Source organism: Drosophila innubila, assembly GCF_004354385.1.
Source record: "Drosophila innubila isolate TH190305 chromosome 2L unlocalized genomic scaffold, UK_Dinn_1.0 4_B_2L, whole genome shotgun sequence".
NCBI lineage: Eukaryota > Metazoa > Arthropoda > Insecta > Diptera > Drosophilidae > Drosophila > Drosophila innubila.
In genome coordinates, this window is record NW_022995372.1 from 12,110,709 (window position 1) to 12,136,516 (window position 25,808).

General features: G+C 38.3%; 5 protein-coding genes across 8 annotated transcripts in view; 3 read left to right on the top strand and 2 right to left on the bottom strand.

The window, feature by feature from the left end:
* Window positions 1-8,910, top strand: part of LOC117780007 (cell wall protein DAN4) — a 38,386-nt gene extending 29,476 nt beyond the window's left edge. For both annotated transcript variants that reach the window (XM_034616374.1, XM_034616375.1), the window contains exons 3-7: window positions 4,284-4,436; window positions 4,539-4,652; window positions 4,762-4,845; window positions 5,748-5,849; window positions 5,909-8,910. In XM_034616374.1, the coding sequence (XP_034472265.1) occupies window positions 4,284-4,436; window positions 4,539-4,652; window positions 4,762-4,845; window positions 5,748-5,849; window positions 5,909-7,620 (2,165 nt within the window). In that variant the 3' untranslated portion in view covers window positions 7,621-8,910. The remainder of the gene's footprint in view (window positions 1-4,283; window positions 4,437-4,538; window positions 4,653-4,761; window positions 4,846-5,747; window positions 5,850-5,908) is intronic.
* A 647-nt stretch (window positions 8,911-9,557) lies between these two features.
* LOC117781148 lies at window positions 9,558-10,114 on the bottom strand. The gene is made up of 2 exons (XM_034617886.1): window positions 10,100-10,114; window positions 9,558-9,998 (listed from the first exon to the last, which is right to left on the bottom strand). Exon 2 carries the CDS (start codon window positions 9,974-9,976, stop codon window positions 9,674-9,676), a length of 303 nt encoding a protein of 100 aa, XP_034473777.1. The 5' UTR covers window positions 9,977-9,998; window positions 10,100-10,114; the 3' UTR covers window positions 9,558-9,673.
* A 1,284-nt stretch (window positions 10,115-11,398) lies between these two features.
* On the top strand, window positions 11,399-12,980 carry LOC117779994 (ribosome biogenesis protein WDR12 homolog). Its single transcript, XM_034616356.1, has 4 exons — window positions 11,399-11,533; window positions 11,599-12,262; window positions 12,322-12,568; window positions 12,637-12,980. Exons 1-4 carry the CDS (start codon window positions 11,475-11,477, stop codon window positions 12,924-12,926), a joined length of 1,260 nt encoding a protein of 419 aa, XP_034472247.1. The 5' UTR covers window positions 11,399-11,474; the 3' UTR covers window positions 12,927-12,980.
* Window positions 12,981-13,090: 110 nt separating this feature from the next.
* LOC117779996 (ubiquitin-conjugating enzyme E2-24 kDa) lies at window positions 13,091-16,246 on the top strand. Of its 2 annotated transcripts, none has more exons than XM_034616358.1 (4): window positions 13,091-13,388; window positions 14,364-15,039; window positions 15,098-15,182; window positions 15,635-16,246. In XM_034616358.1, exons 2-4 carry the CDS (start codon window positions 14,415-14,417, stop codon window positions 15,645-15,647), a joined length of 723 nt encoding a protein of 240 aa, XP_034472249.1. In that variant the 5' UTR covers window positions 13,091-13,388; window positions 14,364-14,414; the 3' UTR covers window positions 15,648-16,246. The 2 variants fall into 2 exon arrangements, with proteins under 2 accessions (XP_034472249.1, XP_034472248.1); XM_034616357.1 differs by having other exon boundaries at window positions 13,092-13,413.
* Window positions 16,247-16,862: 616 nt separating this feature from the next.
* Window positions 16,863-20,425, bottom strand: LOC117780468 (low-density lipoprotein receptor-related protein 11). Of its 2 annotated transcripts, none has more exons than XM_034617017.1 (6): window positions 19,894-20,425; window positions 19,359-19,841; window positions 19,151-19,269; window positions 18,777-19,086; window positions 17,394-17,884; window positions 16,863-17,327 (listed from the first exon to the last, which is right to left on the bottom strand). In XM_034617017.1, exons 1-6 carry the CDS (start codon window positions 20,033-20,035, stop codon window positions 16,968-16,970), a joined length of 1,905 nt encoding a protein of 634 aa, XP_034472908.1. In that variant the 5' UTR covers window positions 20,036-20,425; the 3' UTR covers window positions 16,863-16,967. The 2 variants fall into 2 exon arrangements, with proteins under 2 accessions (XP_034472908.1, XP_034472907.1); XM_034617016.1 differs by having other exon boundaries at window positions 16,863-17,333; window positions 19,894-20,424.
* Window positions 20,426-25,808: the final 5,383 nt, after the last annotated feature.

Here is a 25,808-nt window from a genome sequence, read left to right on the forward strand (position 1 = left end):
AATTATTTGAATGCCCAGCCCCTCACTTAAAATATACATTTTACTTGGCTTTTTTTGCTGGCCGATGAGTTTGCATTTATTCTGGGCTGACTTTTCTCCAGCTCAGCTACAATTTCGGCTGTTTGCTCTGCACCTCAAGTTTGTAGCTCATTTATCATTTTTCAGTGGGACAAACAAATAAAACGAAAAGTAGACAGCACTCAAAACGCTCATTTGTTGTCATTTGTCTGACTGTCTGACTGCCTGACGATGACTCTGTATTGTCATTGTATTGTTTTTTTTTAATATAATGTATTTTTTATTTTGAATGCCATTTAAGCAACAATTTCGAATGACATTTCAGCTGCCTGAATTACTCGTCGTTGATTCCGAGGCAAAAACAATAGGCTCAGAGTCGATTCCAGTTATAGATATATATACGAATTGATATGTCAAGATACTCAAGCTAAGGTAGAAGTCTGTTCATTATTTAGCCGGTTTCACAGCACATAAATTCCAAGTATTACAGCTGCATTCGATGCAATCACAATTACAATTTATGAACCAAACGAAATTCATTTCAGTCGCTTTTCTTGCTTCACAGAGCAGGCGACTTGCACTTCATAAACAAAACAGATTCTCTGCCTAACTAACCGCAAACTGTTTAAGTGAAGGGCCAAGTCAGTAGACGTGGCCATAACAGGAAATTTGCCCTGACATTGCGAATGGTCCCAAATGGGGGAGGGACACTTGCTGAAAATCTAATAATGGCCTGCCAGCCAAGTCGTCTCCTTCTAAGCCACGGTTGAGTAGTTCATGAAGTAGGCCCAGAGAGAAACTGGGCGCAATTCTTAGAAAGGCAGACAGACAATTCTCACGCTGAGCTTTGGCGCAGGACAACCGCAGGACATGCCACTTGACAGTGCTGAAATTGTTGAAAGTTAGCTTTTGCTTCTCCTCGACTCTGGATGATTTGTTATTGCTGTAGTTAGAGACATTTATGGCCTGGTTTTAGCTGCTGCCATATTTATCAATGGGCCGCTTCTAAGTATTATTAATAGTGCGGTTTAGCGCTATCTTTAAGGCCATTTTCATTTGTTTGCCATCTGTTTATTGCGTGTTTCCCGTTTGCTCATAACAATTGAGCCAAATTTGCGCTTATCATTTATCACTCGCAATGAGAGAAAGGGAAGGTGAGAGGGAAAGGAAAGAAAGAGGATAAGTACGGTACACAAATTTAAAAAAAAAAATTAAATCAATGCAATTTATGACCATGAATCAGCTTACACATTTGCATACGAAATTTTTGCGGAAACAAACAAACAAACAATCAAATGCTAATTTCCAATGCAATTTTTAAACAACAACCATAAATTGTTGATGCTGAGACAAAGGCGACAATCTTAAGTACAACTTACACACAGCGAGAATCATAAAGAAGCGCCAGCGAAATCTTAAATAAGATCTTTGCGGTGACGTATACGTAATCTCATGCACGACTCGAATTACGCTTGTGGCAAACCATGTATTTCTAATTTTTAATTTTTTTTTATTTATATACCCTATGCATGTATGACTAATACAGGTGTTCTTTTAATGAATATCTATTTAATTTGAAAATTAATCTAAAAATTAAGTTATTTTAAAATTTAAAATAATATTTCATTAAGTCTAAAGTGAAATTAACTTAAACTCGAAATAAAAAAATATAAACTTTTTCAAAGTGTACTTGCTAGTCGTACAAACTACATTAAAGTCACTTAAATTGTTGCTTCTGTTGTTTAAGCTACTGTTCTACATAATGCGCATAATAATTTCGCTCATTTAAAACGTGTTGGCCAGCCAAAAACTGACAGACTGACAAACTAACTGACATACCCTAAAGATACAGACACACACACACACAAACAGTTCTCAAATGCGACGCGTCGTCGAGCATCAGTGAAAAAAACAAATCAAGAAGATAAAAAAAGAGAGAGATACAATGGGAAGTCGCGGAATTAACGTTGCGTTCTACAATGAAAACGGGAAGCTGTTCAACTAATTGCAACGTTTCAAATTTCGCGTGTTACATAACAAAGCGAGCCAAGTCCCAGACACAAAATCAGTTTAACATTAAGCTATATGTGTATGTGTATAAAACCAGGTAGAAAGAACACAACGAATCCGATACTTGAAATACATACGTTAATAATTCAGAGAAGAAATAGAGATGAAAGGAGCTCAAGCATAAAATAGTTCCAACAGATTATAGAAATTTATGTAGGAAATATTGCAGGGAGTACTCGCACTTAACATAGAAATTGAGCTGAAAATAAATATACATACATCACAAGGAATGAGGCAATTAATGGTAAAGTTTTACTGAGCTAATAAAACAAAACAGTGGCTCATTTATTTTATTTTAGAATTCAGTGAATAAGCTGCCTTCTAACTTAAATGTACATTAAAGAGCATTATCCATTTATTTCTTTTTAAGGGGTGGGTAGTTTTTAGCTGATAATTGTATCTACTCTTCAGGAGAATAAAGCTAACGCTTAGGAAATTATTTTTCAGAGTTGGGCAGAAAAGTTACTAAACAAAATGCAATATTTTCAACAAAATAAAATTAAGTTAAAAATTTTAAAATTGAGAGTGAAAAAGGCTTAAAAAAAGCTTTACTAAACAAACATTTTATTTGGAATAATAACAACATATTTGTGCTAAAGACCTTTATTATTTCACATAAATATTAAATTCAAAGTCCTGATACAATTTCAAATTGTATTGCAATATAAAAACTAATGAAAGCAAAAAATACTTCAATTCAATATTTTCAACCCCTTAAACATACTAATGAACTTATACGATTTCGCATTAAAAATTTTAAGCAATTACTGATTAGTTTTACAAATGTCTGTAAATATGAGCATAAAGCAATATTGTAAGTTATCAAGTAACAACAAGAAGTATAAACAATGAACAATTTGATGTATTATTTTACTAAACAGCTTTAGGGAATGTGCTATACTTAATTAAATCCTGAAACCAAAAATTATTTTCAAAGGGGTACAGTATTGAGTCAAAATTAAGCCATATAAAAACTTGCATATTAAAATTCTTAATGAGGTCAAATAATTTTAATATAAATCAATGCAACAAATGTTAAATCAATTAAACAATTTTGAATTTTGTTGATCTTTTTTATGTTTTAAGTCGTTATCTATGTTTTTATTATTTAACTTATTTAAAAATTTCGTTTTATTGAATGCATAATTTTTATATTTTATCGACTGGCTTTAGTCGACGTTGAATAAATAAATACAAATACAAAATATAAATTAAATCCTTGAAATAAACCCATGCAATTATTATATTTATTTATTTTGTAACTTTAAAATAATGTTGAATTTTATAAAATACCAATTTTTAAAGAGCTAAGTTGAACATTTAAGTTAATTTATCGCTGAGCAATTTGTGTTACGTTTGCCTCATTTCCAGTTGTTGTTTCTGCACATCCAGAATCATTTATCAGGAAAATTAGATTTACTGTTTCAACGTAAATCGCTGAGAGTATTTCGGGCTAGTAAATAGATATTTGTCAGAAGGTCTGTTTTCTACTTAAAAATAAACTCATCTAAAACAGAGAATGGCAAAACAAAACTATGAAACAATATGTGGAAATTAACAGCATTCGTCTAATGAAGCAGATAGAAAAACAATTTTGGGACAAGCTTGTTAAAAAATTCGAGTGCGTGTCACACAGTGCGTATGATTAATGCTAGCGCATATTTAATCATTTTTCATGGAGCCGAAGCGACAGCAAGAGATATGTCGCCAGATTGTTGAAAACACAAACAAAAGGACAAGTGAAAAGCCTTCAAGGCAAGAATCCAATGAAATTCAAGAAGTTGGGCTCAGTTGTGGCAAATGACAGACGAGCAATCAGAATTATATGCTGGGGATATGGCAAAATCGAGTGCAACTGACAAAATCTACAACATCCGAACTGCCACGCCCTCGACAATATGAATGAGAAGGAAGGAGGAAAGAAAGCCGTGTCTAGTTGGGGGAAAGAAGAAAGCCAAACTAAAACTAAACTCATTTAACTTTTGTCGTATTTTGTTAGCATTTTACCTTGACCAGGAACAACAATAGCGACAGCAACAACAACAAGATAGAGAAGAAAAAACAAACAACTGTTATCAAAATGTCATTCATTCAAATATGTACCAAGGGGCCAAGGATCGCTGTGCCTGCCATTTCAGTTTCTATTGTTGATTCTCATTACATTCTGTTTGCCTCTTGTTGCTTCACTTTTGCAGTGCCCACCGACAGCGGCAACAGCAACAACAGCAACAACAACAACAACAGCAGCGCATCCTCCACTGTCGTCATGGTCGCGTTCACGCCGAGTAGCATCACTTCCAGTGGCGGCAGCAGCACCGAATCTCCGCTGGAGCAAGCACAGCCACAAGGTAAGCCAAACTGAGGGAAGTTTATCTCACCCTCTTTTTTTTTTTTGGGCGTCACTTTGCTAAACTAAAAACCCAAACAATGCGCTTTTCAATTGTTTATAGGCCAATGCCTCCTCGACGGCCTCTGGGTGGCCGAGACGACGGTGCATTGCGAGAAGCAGACAAGCTGCCGTGCCATCCAGCGTACAGGACACTGTTGTCCCGATTATAAATGCGGTAAGTTCAGCAGCCCCTCTTAGCTTGCCACACATTGCCGTTATGCAAATGGGAATAGTTGGCGGCATCTTTTTGAATTCCGCTTTCATTTTTTGACCGTATACCGCAGATTGCGAAAAGGATGGCAAAACTTATGCGAATGGTTATAAATTGGTTGATCCGGATACACCCTGCACCGTATGCTACTGCAAAGGTAAGACAGAAGATACTTTAAAAACAAATTTAAGAAGAAAAACAAACATGAATGATTTCTGCGTATTGAGCACTTTGCGAGAAAAATACCAGTACCAATTCTTTTAATTTATTAAAATAAATATTTAAGATAAATAACTGAATCTTGTACATAAATATTTATTACGCAGCAGACAAAAAAATTTTATACAACACATACGAATAATTCGCTAGCATGAAATATAAATAGAGTAAAGTCTGGATAGAGTGAACCAAAAATACGACGAAATATTAAGTTCGACAATTTCAAGCAAAATCTGAAATCAACAAGGAAAACACAAAGAAATTGATACCTTGGTATAGTAAAAGAACGAAGTATGTTGAATAGGTCTTGCAAGGATTAGTTCACTATATACAGACTCGACTGTATATCGATCCATTTCCGCGAAAATATCATTAGTTCCCTTTTTCGCACTTTTGACATTTTTAATGCAAATTGGTGAAAAAAGAGTTGCATATGTCACGACTCTGTAAAAAGTTATAATTGGGTACGCTTTGATTCGGTCAAAAATTCAGTAGAAATGTTTTAACAATATTGCCACTGGAGCAGATAAAATATAAATTACAAAATTTGGTAATTACGGCAAACGCGACTTTTGTGGAAATGGGTCGATATAAAGAAATGTACTATAATAAATATTTTATATATTATATCATTTATAATAATATTTTTCCTTATATTTTATATTATTTTGCTTGCTAAAGAATTGGTAATTTTAAAACAAATCTCAAAGTAAAGTTTGTTTATTAAGTATGATTATTTAATGAAAAAGTATCGATATATTCACTTTAAGTTAAGACATCAATTATAGTTGTCTGTCGCAATAATTCGCCTATTAAATTCAACTTGATGAACTGTTGCAGGTGGTGAGATTGTGTGCAGTTCCGTAACCTGTTTCCGGCGCGACGATTGCATGCCCAAATACGTGCCTGGACGCTGCTGTCCGGAGTATGACAATTGTCCAAGTGAGTAGCTTGTGATGCACTCAAATTATATCCACTTTTAATAATATACTCTTCTGTAGTTCTCGACAACAATCCATCGTTGGGGGGCGAGACGAGCAGCGGGGCGTCCACAACCGCAAAACCAGCGCCTATTGCACCGCCGGCTGGATTCAATTGGAATATCACGATTAAGGAGATAACCAAGCCGACGGAAATACGCATCACGGATGACAACCATAAGGTGAAGCAGACAATTCCCACACGCAAAGTGGCCAGCACTGAGGGGCCAACCACAGCAGCCAGCACAACAACAACGACGACATCAACAGCAGCAGCGCCAACAACAACAACAACAGTTGCAGTCGAGAGCACAGCAGTGACAACAGTGACAACAGCAACAACAGAGCCAACAGCAACAGCTACAACAGTTGTTACGACAGCAGCAACTGCAGCAACGCCAACAACCGACACGCCAGCAACACCAACGTCTAGTTCAGCACTTAGCCAAGACACAAACCAAAAAGCACTTCCAGTCAACAGCAGCGAAAGCTTAAAGCTAATTGCCTCAGTGGCCTATAACACACTTGGGCCACAACAGAAGCCGCTGGTCACCTACAATGCCGACGGATTGCAGCCGCTGGCCGAGAATGATCCCAGCAAGGTGAACATTAAGAGGGAGTACACCACCGAGGGTGCACCAACGGCATCTGTGGCAAGTGGTGATGCACTATCCCTGGGACTAAGCTCCGCATTTATGCAGAATGGATTCCGTGATGCTCTCGTGGACAGTGGAGCTGCCGCGGCAGAGTTGGAGCCGGACACGGCGGGCAGTGATAATATTTACCACATTATATCCACCACAGAAGGACCAAGTAGTGGTGGCAGCACCACCACGGAGCGGCAACTGAGCACCGATGGACCCACTGCCAGTAGCGAGATGAGTTCCACTTATGGCTATGAAAACAGCACCACGGAGATGGGGTTGAGCACTGAGGGATTGGTGGCTGCCAGCAGCAGTGAATCTCCAGTTTCCAGCTCCACACACACAGTGCATCATATGGAGGAGGATGAAGTGCCGCAGGTGGAGTCCAATCCTGCCTATCCATCGCTGCCCGAGGATGACTTCAGTCTACGCGATGTGAACTTTCCGCTGGTGGAACTAGAGGATATTGTGGAGGCGGAGAACAAGGATGAGCAGCGCAGCATTGTCAGCGCCTTTGAGCGGGACAACAAGCGCACCAAGCAGGTGACCGAGTCCACTCTGGACACGAGTGGCAGTGGAAACGGCAGTGGCAGTGGAGACATGGAACTCTATCAGCCCTTGCCCTCTCCCTCGGATCATATGCTGGCCCAGGGCTCCTCCATATCCCAAGTACCACTGATGTACAGTGCCGAGGACATTTCCGCAGAGACGCGCATTCAAAATGTCAGCGAGCTGGCCAAGATTAGGCGTAGTCAAAGTGAAAACGAGACCAGCGGAGAGTTGGAGAGTGGCAGCGGCAACGGCAGCGGCAGTGAAGAATTGAGAGAGCCAACAACTCCCAAAGCCATCTATGTGCCAGTGCAAGACATTGATGAGCTCGGCTCTGGCGCTGGCCAGGCACAGAGTACGGCACAGGATCCCAAGGCAGATGCTGAGAGCCTCAAGCTGGATGAGAGCCAGGAGCAGACAGCTGGCGACAATAAGGCGACGACAAGAGCCGAAAAGAGTTTCGTGGAACAGAGTGAAGCGGGGGCGGGAGTAGAAGTGGGTCAACGACTAGATAGACTCTACCTGAAGCGAATATACTGAGAGATCGAGCAGGTAGCACAAGAAACTTTGGTGTATATACATACTATAATACATAGCAGAGCTGTAATTCCCAACAATTACCATTGCAATTACTTAAGTAATTCAAAGGAAAGCAATTGGTAATTGAGAGCGTATTTAAGTATTCGAATTACAGCTCGAGTACCTAGTAGATAGGCAATTATCGACGATCAATCGCCTTCGAAAATTTCAACAGCAAAGTGAGCAAAAAGTCTTAAGTTTAAGTAGCAAGAGAAACGAGAAGAAACATTAAAAATTTATCATTTCCATAGACTGCAAACTAAATTTTTAATGCAAAAAACAGAAAGAAAAAAAACTACTCTAGCGATATGCGAACTAAAATTTGAATTTATATATATATATATATATATATACCTATTTAGTTAAGTAATTATGCCTAATAATTAGAAAAAATTATATATGCAAAAAAAAAACAACAAAAAAAAAAACAAGAAAAAAGAGGAACAACAATGATTGAAGAAGATCCATTTAACTAAATGCTGGGCTACCCAAATGCAATAAATATACATATATGTTTATTTTTCCAACTACTCGTATTTGCACCAAGCGTGTCAAATAATAGCCTAGTTGTATTTTTATTTATTCTCATATAAATAACCAAACATTTTTCTACTTTAAGTAAAAATATAAAACAAAAGAAAAGAAATCAATTCACATTGCCACATCCACACACACACACACACACACACACACACACACACACACACACAAACACACACACATACATACACATATAAAGCGCCCACATAACAAAACTTCATCATTTTATTTAACAATGATTTTATTTAATATTTAATTTATTGCATAAAACTAAATCCAATTGCTCTAGTGATGATTTCTATTAATGCAAATAATATAGTCCTGTTCGATTTGAAAAGCTTTTAAGTTTAGACTGAGTATTGAAAGTTTTAATTTAAAGCAACTACTTTAATTATAATTTATAAATAACAAGAAATTAAATAAATGTTATGCCTGTAACTAATTAATGAAAAAGTGTCAAAAGAGCAGTCAAGTTTTTTTAGTTAGTTTTAGCGAGCGAAACTAAGAGCAAGAAAAATCAAAGTAAAAATCAATAATTTATTAAGGCGCGCAAAAGTTTAGTTATGTAAGGCATTAAATATTTGCACAATTATTTTAAAATAAGTAAACATAAATATAAAATCAAAATGAAAAATTACTTTAACTAGCGTAAATTTAGTATCAAGTTCATTTTCATGTGTACGAATAATAATAAATGAATATAAATAGTAATAAAAGATGTATGAAAATTGTAATTTGTTGTTGAGAGCGTGGGGAAACTGGAAATGAGGATGATATTGGTACAACATATTCGAGTATTTGAAGCTGTCCTAGCAACAATTGCGCAATGGTCACACCTACAATAGCAACAACAATAACATGACTTCTCATTAAATATGCAAGTGCATGCGGCGGCAATTACCAAGAAATTAAATGAACAAAACGTACACAGCAAATATCACGACAACGACAACGACAATTGTTGCATCACAGCAGCAACATCAAAAGTTGCCACAACAGCAGCGGCAACAGAGACAACAAAAAGCAACTCAGGTTACCCGCAGGCAACAACAACATTATATACATATATATTGAACTGTAATGTACAATACTGTACAACAACAACAGCAACAACAAAGAAAAGTTACTTGAACTTATGTAACAAGGTTGAGGAGCTGCAAGCAAACTTTTTGATTAATTTTGTATGCGCCACGGGATCTTTGGCGGGAGAAAGTCTTCGGTTTCGGATTCGATTTGGACTTTTTTCTAAACACTTTCGATTAGAGGAACCAACTGGTTTGGAGGAGCCAGACTTTCGCTTTCAAGGTGCATTCGAAAAAAGCAAAAGTCAATTTCAAATACTTAAATAATTTTTGTGTTTTATTGTTTTTGTTGTTTTTTTTTAAGTTTTTTTTTTTGTGGATGTTTTTGTGAAACTTAACAAAATGCAAATCCAAATCAAATGATTTATGATGTGAATGAGTAGAGCAATTAATTAATTGCGTCCAATTTGATCAACCTGCGATTGCAGATTGTTTATCACCTCCGAGGGCACAGTATCGCCCAGGATATCAAAGAGATTGATGCGCTGATTGCCGGGAATTTGCTCGTAAGCGCCCAGCTCGATGCCCTCCTGGACATTCTGGATTTGTGCATCCTTGGGAATGAGTAGCGTCTGCTGGGCCTGTCGGATGGCCTCGTTTGTATAGGCGGCGCCATCACGTGTCTGTGGCATGCAACGCACGCTTTCGGCCAGCAGCAAAACAGCCAGAAGTGAACACAGCGCGAAGAGTTTCATTTTGAATTGTTTTTATGGATTACTGCAATAGATGCACAACATTTCAATTACTATATTTATTATATTATTCAATTTAATTACTATTTTCGTAATTTGTTCACACACTCAGCGTTGATATCTTACCTGACGCGTGGGCTTTGTTGTAATGCTTCAGCTGCGCAGACGCCACGCGCATTTTATAAGCTGAGCCATCGCTGGAAGTGTTTCGCCTGGAAAGTCGCTGGCATCAGCAAACATTTCGCTTGTTCATTTCTGGTTTTTGATTCAGCCGAAGTAAAAGCAAAACAAAACGGAAAAAGAGCTTAAACTTACCATTGGATGTTTATTTCTTTTTTGTTTTCCTTTTTTTTGCCAGGCGACCCATAAAAGTTGATTATTTTTAAAGCAGGCAAATCATAAAATTATTATCATTGGGCATTTGTCCAATTTTTTGATGCGAAGGTTAAAGCACTACAGAAATGTCAAGAGGCGCTTAACCTTCCACGCACACTTCCAGTACACAGCCAAGAGCCAAGTGACTAAAGTGGTTGATCAGGTGCCCCTCAAGTGTAGGCATTATTGCAATCTGGTTCATTAATGACCGCCAGGCCAGACCAGTATTAATTAACTTTAACAATTGTGCGCGGCATGAAGAGCCAAATTGTAAATTGCTGGCTAACCATGGTATGTATTTTTTCTTTTTGCGCAAGCTGACACCAAAAGCTGCAAAAAAAAAATACCATATGCATAGATTTGTTATGTTCGTTTTCGCATGAATTTGACAGCGCAGCGTATCAATATTAATTAGAAAACGATTAACATTAGATATTTATTATGCTTTGCATGTTTACATAAGAAATATATGATTGAATTATGGAAATAAACGACATCAACATCTAGTAGCATTGTTTACAATTTACAATTTATACTTAAATTAAGTTTTAAGTGGATTTGCAATTCGCGCTGCATTTCAAATTTAAAAAAAAAAAAAAAACGATAAAAAGCAACGCTTTTATGACGAGTTGGCAGCCCACAACTTTAATCTTAGTCAACTAAACGATAACTTTAGTGTAAGTCAACTAAACGATAACTTTAATTTTTATTTGCTAATGCTTAATGTGTACGTTATTTGTTTTATAACACTTTAGTTGTTGTATATTCAAGTAGCTGATATTTAAGCTTCTATCACCTAGAAAGGTTGTATTGTTTGATCAGTATTTATTAAAATATTCAATAATCGCTTAGTTGAAATCGCAGGCAAGATATCGATATACCACATTTTCAATGTTTTTGTGCATCACTAATCTATTTGTGGCCACCACAATTTTTGGCGATTTTTATTTGATTAATATTAAAAGTAAAATCAAAAGCACGTTTAACGATTTACAAGTTTAAAATACGGCGCAGGGCCAAGTGTGTGCTCCAATCAAAAATAAACTGAAAAGTTCACCCACAGCTAAAGAACACTAACAAAAAAGACCAACAACAAAGCCGCATCGAAACGCACGTGTGCCTGAATATGGAAGCAGAGAACGGCGAGGGGCAGGTGCAGGTGCACCTGAAAACCAAGCAAGAACAGTGAGTTTGAAAAAAACAATAAAAATAATTTAATTATAAATATAAAAGTAATCACAATCCTTTAGTTATGCTGTTCCGGATGTTCCATACGCCATCGAAGGCAGTGTGTCCACCACCGAGCTGAATATATTCCTCAATGCCTTGCTGCAGAATAAAGGCGTCGATGGCGTTGACTTTGACTTTCTTGTGTTCGACGAGTATCTGCGGGGAAGATTATGCGATCATTTGCGCGAGAAGGCAATCAGTTTTGAGGACGCCATTGAAATTGAGTATGTGGAGCGCTTTCCCGCACCAGAGCCACAGGATTGTTTGCTCCATGACGATTGGGTGTCGGCGGTGAAGGCATGTGGTAAATGGATCCTGACCGGTTGCTACGATAATACCATTAACATCTGGACCAAGAAGGGTAAACACAAGCTCACAATACCTGGTCACACGGCGCCCATCAAAGCCGTTGACTGGATATCGTTGGATGACGACAACGGACGCTTTGTGTCCACCTCACAGGACCAAACAGCGATGATATGGCAGTGGAACATTGACTCGAATGCCGTGGAATGCATTTCGGTATGCAAGGGCCATGAGCGTGGCGTTGACAGCGTCTGTGTGAGTCCAGATGCTCAACGCTTCGCCACCGGTTCCTGGGATACGATGCTGAAGGTGTGGTCTGCCGAACTGGAGGACAGCGGCGAGGGTACTTCAAAGCGTGCCAAGGAGAGCGGCGTTAGAGTATGATCATCATAATGTACCAATTTGTACATAACTTATATGCAAATTTATCATTTTAGACGCCAAAAATGACACTGCAGGGTCATCGGGAGAGCATTTCATCTGTGCAGTGGATGGACGGCAGCACATTGCTTACTGGCAGCTGGGATCATACGCTCAAAGTGTGGGATCTTAATCTGGAGGGAATCAAGACGGAAATATCGACCAACAAGTCCATATTCGATGCCAGCTATTCCAAATTGAATCACCTCATTGTCACCGCATCGGCGGACAAGAATCTGCGCTTATATGACGCACGAACAAATCGTAGGTTGAACTCTAAGCTTGGATAGAGAGAATGACATATAAATACATAAATTAATATTCCATTTCAGAGGGATCTGTGGTTCGTAATACCTACCTGGGCCACAATGCTTGGGTGCAAGCGGTTATGTGGTCGACTACCGAGGAGTTTCTGTTCGTTTCGGGAGCATACGATAATCAGAATAAGCTGTGGGACTGCAGGAGTCCTAAGGCGCCGTTATACGATTTGCTTGGACATGGCGAAAAAGTTCTGGATATTGACTGGTCGAATCCAAAATATATTGTTTCTGGAGGTGCCGATAACACTGTGCGTGTGTTCAAATCGAAAAAAGCCGATGTCGAAAATATGGAAACAAAGTAAAGTTTTGACATTATACAATTATTATTAGTAATAAGAAACTGATAAGTTTAAATAAAATGTAAATTTGTTTGCTTCAAAAGTATCGATATACATTTTTGCAGTAACCGCTACCGGCGATATTTTGCAAACGCTTCATCAAACTATCGATAACAGCACACTGCATCGATATCAAATTGACAACAAAAGAAACATCAAAGCGGCCGACCGCTTGTCTGCCTGACCGACGACGACCAAACCTAACAACAATTTGTGCAAAATTTAACGAAGTTACAATTTAGCAAGCAATACTATCCGGTACAATTAAAGTTAAAAGTGAACTGTGTTTGACAACACACGCCAAACAAAGAACAGCCGAATAAACGCGGCCAAGCGTGAGACTGTGCGAAAGACCAAAGTGGGAGAGAGAGAGAGAGCGCGACAGCAGGGAGCAGAACAATTTTGCAGTGTTTTCGCGACGTAAAAGTAATCAAATTTTTTTTGCTTAAAGGTGCGTGTAGTACGTTTAACTCCGTGCAGTTCTTTGTCTCAAATTGACAATGTGTAATTGCTTGAAATTGTGCAATCATACGATTGCCAGCGGGCAGAGAGGCAGCGACGCGACGGCAACAGCAGCAGCAGAGAGTTTTGCAAATGTCTGCGTTGAGCTGATTGATTTTTAACTGCAACCGCGTGCAACCAACAAATTGATGCCTGCTTACATTTGAGTGTGGTGCTATAATTAAATGTTAAATCAAATGCACAAAATCGGCAAACGCTTTGTCATGGCCAATGGCAACTCCAACCGCTGCCTCCGTCGACGTCGCTGTCGCCGCTGCCTCTCTGCGTGCTGCAGCGTTTGCCAAAATGGCCGCTTGCCTCTGCGCCTCTCTGCACGGGCAAAGCGCTCCGGTGATTAAATTTAATCCGATGGGGCTTTACATGAATAGATTGTGGCATGAGACTTTAGGACTCTCAATTTTGCAGATTGTTTGCTGCTACTTTTTTATCACACTGCGAAACGAGTCAAGGACCGGTCGCAAAAGACACGCCAGTGTTGGCTTATCTGTTTTCAATCGGGTGAACTACTTACTCCGTGGATCCTTATTTCGTCAGACTTTGAGCAACATTAATCAATTTATTAAACCAACAAATTCGAATTCGTTTTAGTTTTGAGAAAGTACCATTTTAAGTAGTATATTAACTTGGTAGTCGCCAGTGTTGACCTATCTGTTTCCAATCGGGTGAAGTACTTTCAGTTGTTCATCATTTTATGCAAAATGAATCAACATATTAAACCAAACTGTTTTTTCGAATTTGTATGTAGTTTTGAGAAGTACCATTTATACTACTTAATTTGCCAGAACTACTTATTTAGTGCCTCTATCATTAGCAAATTGGTCTTATATTTATTTATTAAAGCAGAAAAAATAAATCTTACAAAATACTTTCTCTTTGTAGCCTTCCGAGAAACTAAGACAAGGAACTAAAAAAAAGACTGTAAGCAGCGTCATGTCTTCAACTCCAGCAACGGCATCTGGTGCCGGCAGCAGTGCCACCAGTTCCAGCGTTGCAGCCACATCCAGCGCCAGCTCCTCCAGCAGCAATGCCTCCAACAATCAATCCACAGCATCCGGGACCCCAGCACGTGGACGTGGAGGTGCCAATACGAATGGCGGCACTACAGCCGGCAATGCTGCCTCCGGCAGTAACAATTCAACGGCGACGGCAACAAGTGATGAGCCGCGTAAGGATACGAAGTCAACGCCTAGAATATCCAAAGCACTGGGCACCTCGGCCAAGCGCATACAGAAGGAGTTGGCCGAAATCACATTGGATCCGCCGCCCAACTGCAGTGCCGGTCCCAAGGGGGACAATCTCTATGAATGGGTGTCCACCATATTGGGGCCACCTGGATCAGTGTATGAGGGTGGCGTCTTCTTTCTGGACATACACTTCTCGCCTGAGTATCCATTTAAACCGCCCAAAGTCACATTTCGCACACGCATCTATCACTGCAATATCAATAGCCAGGGTGTCATTTGTCTGGACATATTGAAGGACAATTGGTCGCCAGCGCTGACCATATCAAAAGTTTTACTCTCGATTTGTTCCCTGCTCACAGATTGTAATCCTGGTGCGTATAATTGCTCAATTGTTAACTCTCCATCATGCTTAATTGTTATTTCTTGCAGCTGATCCTTTGGTCGGCAGCATTGCTACGCAATATTTGCAGAATCGTGAGGAGCACGATAGAATTGCGCGTCTTTGGACAAAACGGTGAGTAAACTTAGATATATCGAAATGGCAATAACTAGAACTTTCGAAGAAACAATATTTACCAGAAATATAAAAAAAATTGAATATGTTCTTTGTAGAAAAGAAATAAAGCATTATAGTATTAGTATGTAAATAACAATTTTTTGAATAGAAAAAATTGTGTTATTCCAATATTCGAATTTTGAAATGAAAATTACTTCTACAAAAATGCATAATTTAAACATATTTGAAGTTGGGAGGAATGAATAATACAATTTATGCCTTTAAAAATATAAAATTTTTTATAATTTTCTATGAACTCCTTCATAGCTTAAAAATTTAAGTTCAAATTCATTATGAAATTAGCAACAAAGAGCATCGATTTTCATTGTAGATCAAAACAGCAACTTGCAATATGTTTAAACCTTGAAATTCTATCCACACTGAACCCTTTTCTTTTTTATTTCCCCCAGGTACGCAACATGATGCGCAAGTCTCAGCATTACACACGTACCACAAGCTGCAACAAGAAACGAAATTTCGCAAATTATAAATATATATATTAAAGTACGCTAACTATTAACTAACAACAAACAACACACACACACACACAAGTAACAAAAGCAACAGTCAACAAAAACCAGAACCGTAAAACCATATTGAAATAATAATCTATTTGTATTTCTCATTACACACAACAACGCAAACACATACTCGACATTTTGTATAATTTATTGTTCAAGCGAAGAAAGTGTAAAAACAATTTGTAAGCTGTGTTCAAAAATGCATTCTGTTTTCGAGACAAGCAAATACAATACCAACACACACAAACAACAAGTCCCACAGGAAATAATAAACATTAATCAGCGCATCATTAAACTGCACATTGGCATATGAACTAATCAACTACATAAATAAATAATTATAAATACAATTAGTTTACATTACGAGTATATCTGTACAGTGTTAAGTCAATATGGAGCTAAACGATTAACAACAGCAATCAAAGCCTATTTTAGTAAATATGCTTATTAAAACAACAAGAAATCGTCAAGGCATCATCATTATTCAATTAATTCAACTGGCCACAAAAACAAAATTCTTGACAAAACATGAATAGAAATTAAATAAAAAGAAAGACTCGATGTATAAACGAATTAAAATATATGTATACAACACTTAAGACATAATATTTTCCAAATTACAAACACCATTTTGTTATTTATAAACAATTTTCTTTAGTTTTTGTTTTAATGTGATATCTGTAAGCGTCAAATTTGTCCTTTGGCTATTCTCGTGCTGTAAAAATTGTGTATTGATAAATAATTAAATACGGTATATGGAAATGCGCAAAAACAATTGCGACATTGGCGTCGTATTTTAACAAAAATATAAAAAAAGAACAACAACAAAGCTACATACAAAAAAAAATCATGAAAAAGATAAACTTCCTATTATTTTGTAGTTTTAATGACTCAATAAAGAAAATAATAAAAAATACATAAAAATAAACGATAAGCAAACTTGAATAAAAACGAAATAAAGGAAATTATTTAAAAATGTAAATGATTTGGAAATGTTTTTTTTATTTCGGTTAAACTATAGTCCATTATTTTTTTTTTTTAAGTTATATTTTATTCGTTATATTTATGGATGTGTTTGTATATAATTGTTTATATAAAATATGTTTTACATTAATTATTTTTAACTAAATTGGAACAGCTAAACATCCCTCCACACATGACTGCAAGAAATTCCACCCCACACGAGACTGGCACACTCAACGAGGACTGCCTCCCACACACATTACAAATACATGCCATTGACCAGAAAATCGGCCTCCTGGGAATAGGGCGTCTTGCCACCTAAACGACGCGCTCGTCGTCCCACTGTGCGCATGCGACAGCCAATTAGTATGGCCAGGGCAGCGGTCACCAGCAGACCCAGCGTTAGAGAAAGCACAGCGCCTCCAGGACGTTCCGAGCGACCATCATGATCACGGAATTCCAGCCCCAGATTCTCATGTATCATCTTGTATTGTTCGTGCACCGGACCAACGGGCACGTGGAGAGCAGGCGGTGGCAACTGCTGAGGTTGTGCATTCTGCTCCAGGGCCAGCTCTATGGGATCTTTACCAGACTTGGCCTTGAGCTTTTTATGCTTGCGCTGTTTCTGCCAACGAATGAACTCAGTTAATCTAAAGGATCGCTTTGTTTACTGTTGCAAACTCACCTTCTTGGGCGCCTCAGTGGACTTGTCGTCATCATAGTCATCGTAATCCTCGTCAGCTGGTTGATTCTTGCCATGTGTTGGCGCTGCATTCAACACGGGCAACATGGATTGCTGTGGTGATGGTGGTGCAGCTACAAAGCCCTGACTCTGTTGTGGTTGTTGCACAGAAATTTGAGCTGGCACCGCTGCAACTTGTGGCCAGTTAACAACAGATGATTGTTGTGCTACACTCACAATTTGTGGATGCTGTTGCTGCTGTTGTTGCTGTTGCGGTGGCGTCAGATAAATGCCCGTGCGTGGCAGCGACATGCCATACAAAGAGCCACCGCCAAGTGCAACATTCTTATTATTATTGTTATTGTACTGCGGCGGAGATTGTGGAGGTGACGCTGCTTGTCCCTGAACCAGCCCCTGGGCATTAGCTGACGGCTGTTGTTGTTGCAGTTGCAGGCCGCCTTTGTGATTGAATATGTGACTGTTAAGCTGCTCATCTGTTGAGGAAGTAAATGGTTAAACGCACTGTTAATTGAATTAATTACAAGTAGTCACTGAAACCACAACAACAACACACACTCCTACCCACTAACACACACTCGTAAATCAATTCTGGCTGACGTGACTCCCATTACAACAATGAAAACTGATGGGTAATTGCCATTTTCCCAGCAACTTCTCAAGTGCCCGCAGCCAATTGGCGACTGACCATTGAAGCTGCAGCAGAAACTGGAACTTGAAATTGGAGCTGCAATATTGCGTGCACTTTGGCTGGCAATTTATGTGCTAATGTCACATACAAGACAAGAATCTCTCTTTGTGTCTAGCTACAAGTCGTTTCCTATAGTCTTTAAATAAATATTTACAACAATTTTACTAACAATTTCTTTGTGTTGTCAGTCAACTTGTTTTCAGTTTTTGTAGATGGAATTTTTAAGTCTAATTATAAGAAGATAGATAAACTTACGAATTTGAACTATCTTATTATTGTATTGTAGCAGATACTAACTATTTTTAATATATTTAAATGGATTCTGTGAAGATTATAAGAAAAAGTCGATTAGAAAGGATGATTATTATAGGAGAATAGAAAAAATGTTGATAAGGTTTTTAATCCAAACAAAAAAATTGTTTAAAAAGTTCTCTATACATCGCATCTATTAATTATTCTATATTTTAAAAAGCTGAAGCTTTAGCCATCCATTTTTTAAACTGGTAGACTTTTAGTCATGGTAAGATTATATGTTGAATTGTAAAGAATACACAATTAGAAGAAAGTATTAAAAATGTGTACACAGTTTTTATTCTAAAATATTGTATTTTGAAATATCTACTTAGCTCACATATTTTTTTAGGCAGTACAAATTCCACAATATATTGAATAGTTACCTGTACTTAAAATCTCGCCTTGTGGCTGTTGCTGCTGCTGCAGTTGTTGCTGCTGCTGAGTCTCAGCAATCATTTTGCGATTGGCCCAAGCAGCAGCATCCTCTCGATTATTAACCCTAGGCGGTGGTGGAGGCGGTGGCGGTGGTGGTCCCAGCATAATTGTATGTTGTTGCTGTTGTGGTTGTTGCTGTTGCTGTATTGTGGATTGCGGAGCTACCTGCAATTGTTGCTGAATGGGCGGCACTGATTGATATTGCTCTGCGTTATTGTTGCTGTTGGATTTCGGGGGAGCCGAGGCAACCGCGTTGCACTGAAAAGTTGGTCAACAATAGTTAATGAGCCATCGAAAGAGTGTGGTTTAGGGTTGAACTCACTTCCGGTCCCTCGTCGCTGCCATCTTCGCACTGGGGAATTCCATCGCAGGCATTGTAAACGGCGATGCATTCGCCCGAGTGGCAACTGAACTGAAAGCGTCCACAATGCGCAACGAGAGCTGTAAATTGGAAACGGCAAATCGGAAATGGAAAAGTTGACAGTGGATATGCATTTGCATAATGAATGTGTGTCAATCTGTGTACGAACCACTTTGAGGTGGTGCCACAACTGCTGCGACAGACTGTGCCACGCCCAGTGGCAATGCAGCACTTGCTGTTGGCATTGCCACCACAATTGTGGGCTTGTCTCGCTGCACTTCCGGCTTCAGCTTGAGATTGCTCAGCTCCCACTCCTGCTGCGATATGTTGTTGCTGGGTATATGCGGCAGCTGCGGCCTCGGCGTGCTTGCCACATCAATGGCATTCCGCACCTGAGGCGTCAACACGGCACTCGTGTAGTTCGCATGCCGCGTAAACTTGCAATGGAAATTCTCGGGCGGACCGCACTCAAAGAGGTAGCAATAACCACCCGCCTTTCGCTCAAAGATGTAGACATCACAGGCATCCGTTTCGCAGCAGAGACGCTCACACTCCTCCAAGGTGTCCAGCTCCAGGCCCTGCAGGTACTTGCCACCAATGGCCTGGGATTCACCTGTGCGTATGATTGTGTTCTTGTGCACATCAAAGTGGCCTAAATGGAATAATATGAGTTGGGAATATTTTAGACTATTTCTTCAACTTACCTATGCACGATTCCAGATCCATGCGTTTGGTCAGATGATGTGAAGGCGCCGCAAACTCTGGCTGCCCTGCAGCTGCCTCAAGCAGTTGCAACAACTGCAGCAGCAGCAACAGCAGCAGTTGCAGCTTCAGTTTGAACAACATTTGAAAGGCGTAACAATTGTTGGTTTTGTGGTCACGTCGCTCCGTTGACTCGGCTAATTGCTTGGTCTTTTGGACACAGCTCACTGAGTTGTTGGTGGTATGGGGGCACGTTTCGGGGGCTTGGCGTGTTTACAAAAATTTACACGCTTATTGATTTTTACTCGTAGAAAAAATGCGTAGTCTCTGAAATTTGTTAACTTGCAACGACTTTCCCACCAACACTGCAGAATACTTAGATCAACTTGAATTATTTAGAAATATTTCGTTTCTTTATTTACTAACAGAAACAATTCTATTATTATTCTTTTTGAATGTTTGAAATAACTTGCTCAGCAGGTTGGCTCAAAAGTAAACCAATGGAAAAGGCGAAAAGAAAATTAAGCAGCAGCAACCCTTAATGTAAAAGCTCTCAAGCTTTTTTATATCAGCTGTAAGAGTCGAGCTTTGTTTTCATTAGCCAGTTCTGATTAAAATTATAACAAATTCTTCATTATTTTTAAATAATAGTTTAGAATATTTTAATTTATTAATTTATTATATATTTTTGTATTACAACAGATTCATCCGTTTTTAGTACTCTGTAAATAAGTATGTCTGGAAAGCACAAAGCTTTAAAGCTTGCTCACAATTTGCTGGAACTTCCAGTGAACATATGTTAATCTTATGTTCGCCTTTCAACCCTAACCTTGCAGACCTTACACATGATAATGTAGCACAACAGCAATAACAGGATATTTGTTTTCTTTGATATCGTCCTATTCTCATGCCGTCTTTAAGCAGATTTTTGAACTGCAAACATGTCGAAAGCATATTACAAAAAAATAATCAATAAAAGCTTTCGTATCGTTTTTGTTGCTCTTTTTGCAGGCTTTAATAATTCAGCTGTGATTGAGGGTGGTTCTAGGTACAAATGGATGCCTTGATGGGTAGATTAGATAAATGGTCGGCAGATATCGATAGGTGGCATGAAAAATTAAAAACCGGGAATGTATAGTGTATTTTACATTTAACTCACTCCTTGGTTCATTTTGTTTCTATTAATTATAAAAAAATATTATTTATACTAAGAATTGCACCAAAAACGAATAGATATATTAGTACACCAATAAACATAATTTATAAATAACAAATTTAAAACATTATTTATATTTGTCATTGATATTCCCAAAATTCCACTACAAATTAAGATTTGTAGAATAAATTATAAATTATAAAGCAAGGCTTTTTAGACCAGAAAAAAATGAAAAATAATAATAAAAAAAAAAAACACCCATACGTATTTTAACAAATGCCAAATTTTCTCCAACCCCTGCTTTTATTTATTCCCTGCCGCAATATGTACGTACATACATATAAAGTCTCATACCCACTTTGTAAAATACATTTTAGCCGCAACATAAGCCGAAAATGTCTATAAATAGCATCAGAGACGAGACGTCTAAATTGCACACAGCAACAGTAACAGCGCATCAACAGAGCTCGGTTAACTAACAGAGCAAGCGCTCTCAATGCAAATGGCGACGCATGCGTCTTTTGTGGTGACAACTTTAAAGCTTCAAGTTGAAGCAACTTAAAAATGTTAATGAAAATAAAGCGATAAAAGGGCCGCTAACAGGCCCACTCACACTTCCTTTTCCACACACACACACACACTCCCCCAAACACATACACATAAACTACCCGCTCATGGAGACTGGCTGCGTTTATTAAAACACCCAGGCTAGCGTTGCACAAAAGGCAAGCCAACAACAACAGCAACAACTGCTGCTACAACGACAACAATAACAACCCCTTTGGCAGTGCAGGACAAAAAAGCAGCATTTGGAGCCATAAAGTGGGCAAAACGTGTGCTTGGGAGTACGAAAAAGCGTTGCATATTTCAGGGGGCGCCCCCTAATGTTAGCAAAATACCAGTGTGTTAGACACTGCTAACTGTATGTGTTTATGACAGTGAGCAGTCTCTGTGTATGAACATATGTGTGTGCGCACAACGGCAACAACAAAATAAAATAAACAACAACAACGAGTAGCAAACGAGCGCTTTAAATTGCATGTTCAGTTTGGCGAGCGATTTTAATGCTTTTAATTCCAACGATGGGGTAAAGTTCAGGGGGATATAGGAGAGATGGAAAAATACTTTTGGAACAGTTTGTTGGTACCGTGTCATTTTAGATTATAGCAACCACAACAGAAACAACAACAGCATGCAGTTTGCATTTAGTTTTCAGTTGAACATTGAGGTTACACTTAATTGCTTGGAAGAACAGCTGCTGCCTACTTTATTGCGTGTTTTAAAGCGTATTTATTGATTTTCTTTGCTGGAGAATTGAAGAAAAAAAATTGCATTAAGTTCATTGCCTGTCTGTACAGGCCAAACGAAATAAAGAAGAAAGCAAAGCCAAGCCAAAAATGTAACGAAACGAAACTATTTCAAGTATCTGGAGGATACAAATTATTTTCCTATTTTATTTTCAGCTCTTTTTTTACTGTCTGCCTCGACATTTTCTGAGAAAAGTTTATGACTTGCATGCTTGCGTACTGTTGTTGGTGTTGTTGTTGGTGTTGTTGCTGGTGTTGTTGTTGGTGTTGTTGTTGACGCCACATAAAGTCCTTAAAGCCTAAAGTGAATTCATGCTGAAATTCCAATTTGAAATTATTCTTGTTTCAAAGTCATTTGGCAGGACGCGACGAGACGATGTCTAGGCCAGGCTAGGGTTCAATAACATTGCCACAAAATGAAGAAATTCGAAAGTTCCCCCGCCGGTCGTAAACTCTGAGACGTACATGTGCACGTGCAACGCGCGAAAGCTCGTAAATTTCATGCATTTAATGAAATGGAAATTTTAGCAAAACCAACCGACTCAAAGTCCCCCGCAGACCCCGAACGAACTTCAGGATGGGGGTTGAAGTCGTCTTTCTCCATTAACTGACAGATGTCGCTGTCTCTGAATCTCCAACATCATTCAGACCTGGGCCAGGTAAGCAGCTGTCATCCCCCAAAAAGCTGCGGCCTTGCCACAGTCAAACGAGTTCTCCTCTTAACCAGAATATTTATTGTTATTGTTATCCGGAGTGAGTTGTTTTTGTTGCCGCTAAACAGTGGCCAACACAATTCATCTAAGCCGACTCACTCACTTATTCAAAACTTTGTTAATAATATAAATACCACTAAAAAAAATAACTTTGAATGAATGTTGTCTCAGGCGACGAAACACGACAAAAGTAGTAGAACAAATTGCCAACAAGATGCGAGAGTGGTTTGTGGTTAGAGCAGGGACAGCAGGAAAAATTAGTGAAAGGGGGATTAAACTAAATGAGCCACAAGAAAATCATTTAAGTTACAAGTAAAAACTACATTTGTTGCAAGTAACAAAACAACTTTTATTTAAGTATCCCCTTTTTAAAGTACACATGACTACGCCTCTGTCTGCCTCATAAATATAGCTTAGCTTTTTGGAACTCATAGTAAACATAGCGCGATTTGATTTTAATTAAACCCGGAATAGAAATTTTACATTAGGCCAACCACAAAGAAGACTTAAGAAGTGCTTCTCCAGGCTTAGTTACATTATAAAGTTCTGACAACATTTAACAGCTTTAAAAACCTGAAATAACAGCAAAATGTGTGACAGAATACGTAATAATAGACGAAGAAAATAATATTATTAACAATTTTAAATATAATTAGAAATTTACAATAAGAAAACAAATTTGTTAAATGAAATATTTTTACAGCAACATAATAAAAATTGAGAAATTTTTTTTTTTTTGTGTATAACTAATATGTAATGAAAAATTGTAGCCCACCTGACTTGTTTGCTGACCGATGATGAACTTGCCAAATATCGAATAATAAATTGCAAATTATTATGCGTAACGCCTTAGTCCAGAATAATGAACTGACGAGCTGACCATTAATTATGCCAGAATATTCGAAAACCAAACAAGACACCACAAAAAAGAAAGAAAGAAAGAAATGCAGACAACGTAGTCACTAATTTTTGGTAGGGGCTTAGAAGGGCTGGACTTTGAGCATAAAGGAGCAGACGTTGTCGTGTGGGCCAAATAGAATTAATGGTAGTGGCAACAGGCGAAAGCATAAAGCGAATTTTTCATTGTGTTTTTAGCATTGGAGACGTCGCGTCAAGGAACCTTCAAGTGCTCCGAACGATGGAAAGGGAATCGCTAAGCGAGAGGGATTGAGAGGTAGTTGAGGGTTAGAATGGCTTAACCGCAGAGTAAAAGCGCAACAAGAGCCATAAGCATAGAAATCAGAAAATATGTTAAATATGCGACAGCTATACAGTTGCTGCACTACGAGATATCCTAAGAAAACAATTTTGAATAACAGTTAATCTAAAAAATAAAACCAAACTTTTATATATATTTTGGGAATAATTTTCATGGTTTTAAAAATCATTGTGATCAAACCGTTTCAGGCACAAAATAAAACTTAGATGATTAAGTGTTATCGCATAGCTAAGAAAAGTTTTAACTATCAAGAGATCTCTGAAAAAACCTAATTTTTCACCTGAGAGCATGTGCCAGTAATAATACAAGAAAATTGTATTTATATTTTCTAAGAAATGTGAATAAACTTCTCTGCATACGCAGAAAGGAAATACACTATTTGAAGCAAGTAGAACGCATGGTATTTATAAAGCATTGACTTTGGGGTCAAAACAACAACAGATGCTGTCGTTGACTGCAATGAACTCTTGAACTTGGCAACGAGAGAGGTTCAATGAGTCTTCGGTCAGGGCACAAAAACAAACAAATAGACAAATAAAGGACGTGTCTGGGCAGTGGTAAAGGGTCAACGATTTGGGGTTCTTAACATTTGCATTAAATATTTAAATTTTATGATAATTGCGCATACGTCGCGTGGGCCGTACATAAATATGTTACACTGACAATGTTAATGCTGATGCTTATGCAATGTTTCTCTGCCCGGAAAACAACGCAAAAATGAATAAAAGTGAAAATGACGAATAGAGAGCTCTACATTATTCAACCAAAGAGCTGGGTAAAAAGCTAGGGCATAAATATTTGATTAGTTGCCAGACAAAAAATAAAGAGAATGGCAACGGTAGCTTTAACTTAGACGCAATTATCTAGCGCCAGTTCCCCAAGACAATGCCAAATGCTTAATGGCAAAGGCACAAAAAGACAGCAACAAAATATACACACAGCTTAAGTATAAAAGTGGGTATATATGTACATAAATAGATGCTAAGCATAAAACAAAAATAATAATAATGAAAAAGAAAAAGAAATGGCTGACAGAGCAAAACAACAGCTCATTAAAACTTAAAGTCAAGACCAAGACAATGATATAAACATCTACAATACGGCAAATGTTATACGAGTGTATACATATATTGATCGATTTTCTTAAACGCTTCCGCTGACAGTTTTGACTGACGTCTGTCACATTTGTGAAAACTTAGCCAATGGTATCCATATCCATCTATCAGCTATTACCGATTTTGTTATTGATAGTGACGCGTGCCTCAAGTTGGCAGCAAAAGTTTTTTGTTCGCTCAACAGTCATTGCTTAACAGTTTCGGCTCTCACGCTGTTAACACTCTAACATACTGCTGTTAGGACCCATTCCCAATGTTAATTGCTGCAGACAACCCGCAGTGCCCAACACATACATAAATACACAAATACACTCCACTCCTCTCTCAACTTCAACTGTAGTTTTTGACCCGTTTGCATAGGCTTTTGTTTTTGTTGCACATTGGCGGCGTCTTTTGTTGTTGGCATT

Coding starts and splice junctions, on each gene's coding strand:
- LOC117779994 (XM_034616356.1), top strand. CDS start 11,475: ATGGAAGCAGAGAACGGCGAGGGGCAGGTGCAGGTGCACCTGAAAACC. Junction 11,534..11,598: donor CTGAAAACCAAGCAAGAACA/GTGAGTTTGAAA, acceptor ACAATCCTTTAG/TTATGCTGTTCCGGATGTTC. Junction 12,263..12,321: donor CCAAGGAGAGCGGCGTTAGA/GTATGATCATCA, acceptor TTATCATTTTAG/ACGCCAAAAATGACACTGCA.
- LOC117781148 (XM_034617886.1), bottom strand. CDS start 9,976: ATGAAACTCTTCGCGCTGTGTTCACTTCTGGCTGTTTTGCTGCTGGCC.
- LOC117780468 (XM_034617016.1), bottom strand. CDS start 20,035: ATGTTGTTCAAACTGAAGCTGCAACTGCTGCTGTTGCTGCTGCTGCAG. Junction 19,842..19,893: donor GGATCTGGAATCGTGCATAG/GTAAGTTGAAGA, acceptor TATTCCATTTAG/GCCACTTTGATGTGCACAAG. Junction 19,270..19,358: donor TGTGGCACCACCTCAAAGTG/GTTCGTACACAG, acceptor TCCAATTTACAG/CTCTCGTTGCGCATTGTGGA.
- LOC117779996 (XM_034616358.1), top strand. CDS start 14,415: ATGTCTTCAACTCCAGCAACGGCATCTGGTGCCGGCAGCAGTGCCACC. Junction 15,040..15,097: donor GCTCACAGATTGTAATCCTG/GTGCGTATAATT, acceptor TATTTCTTGCAG/CTGATCCTTTGGTCGGCAGC.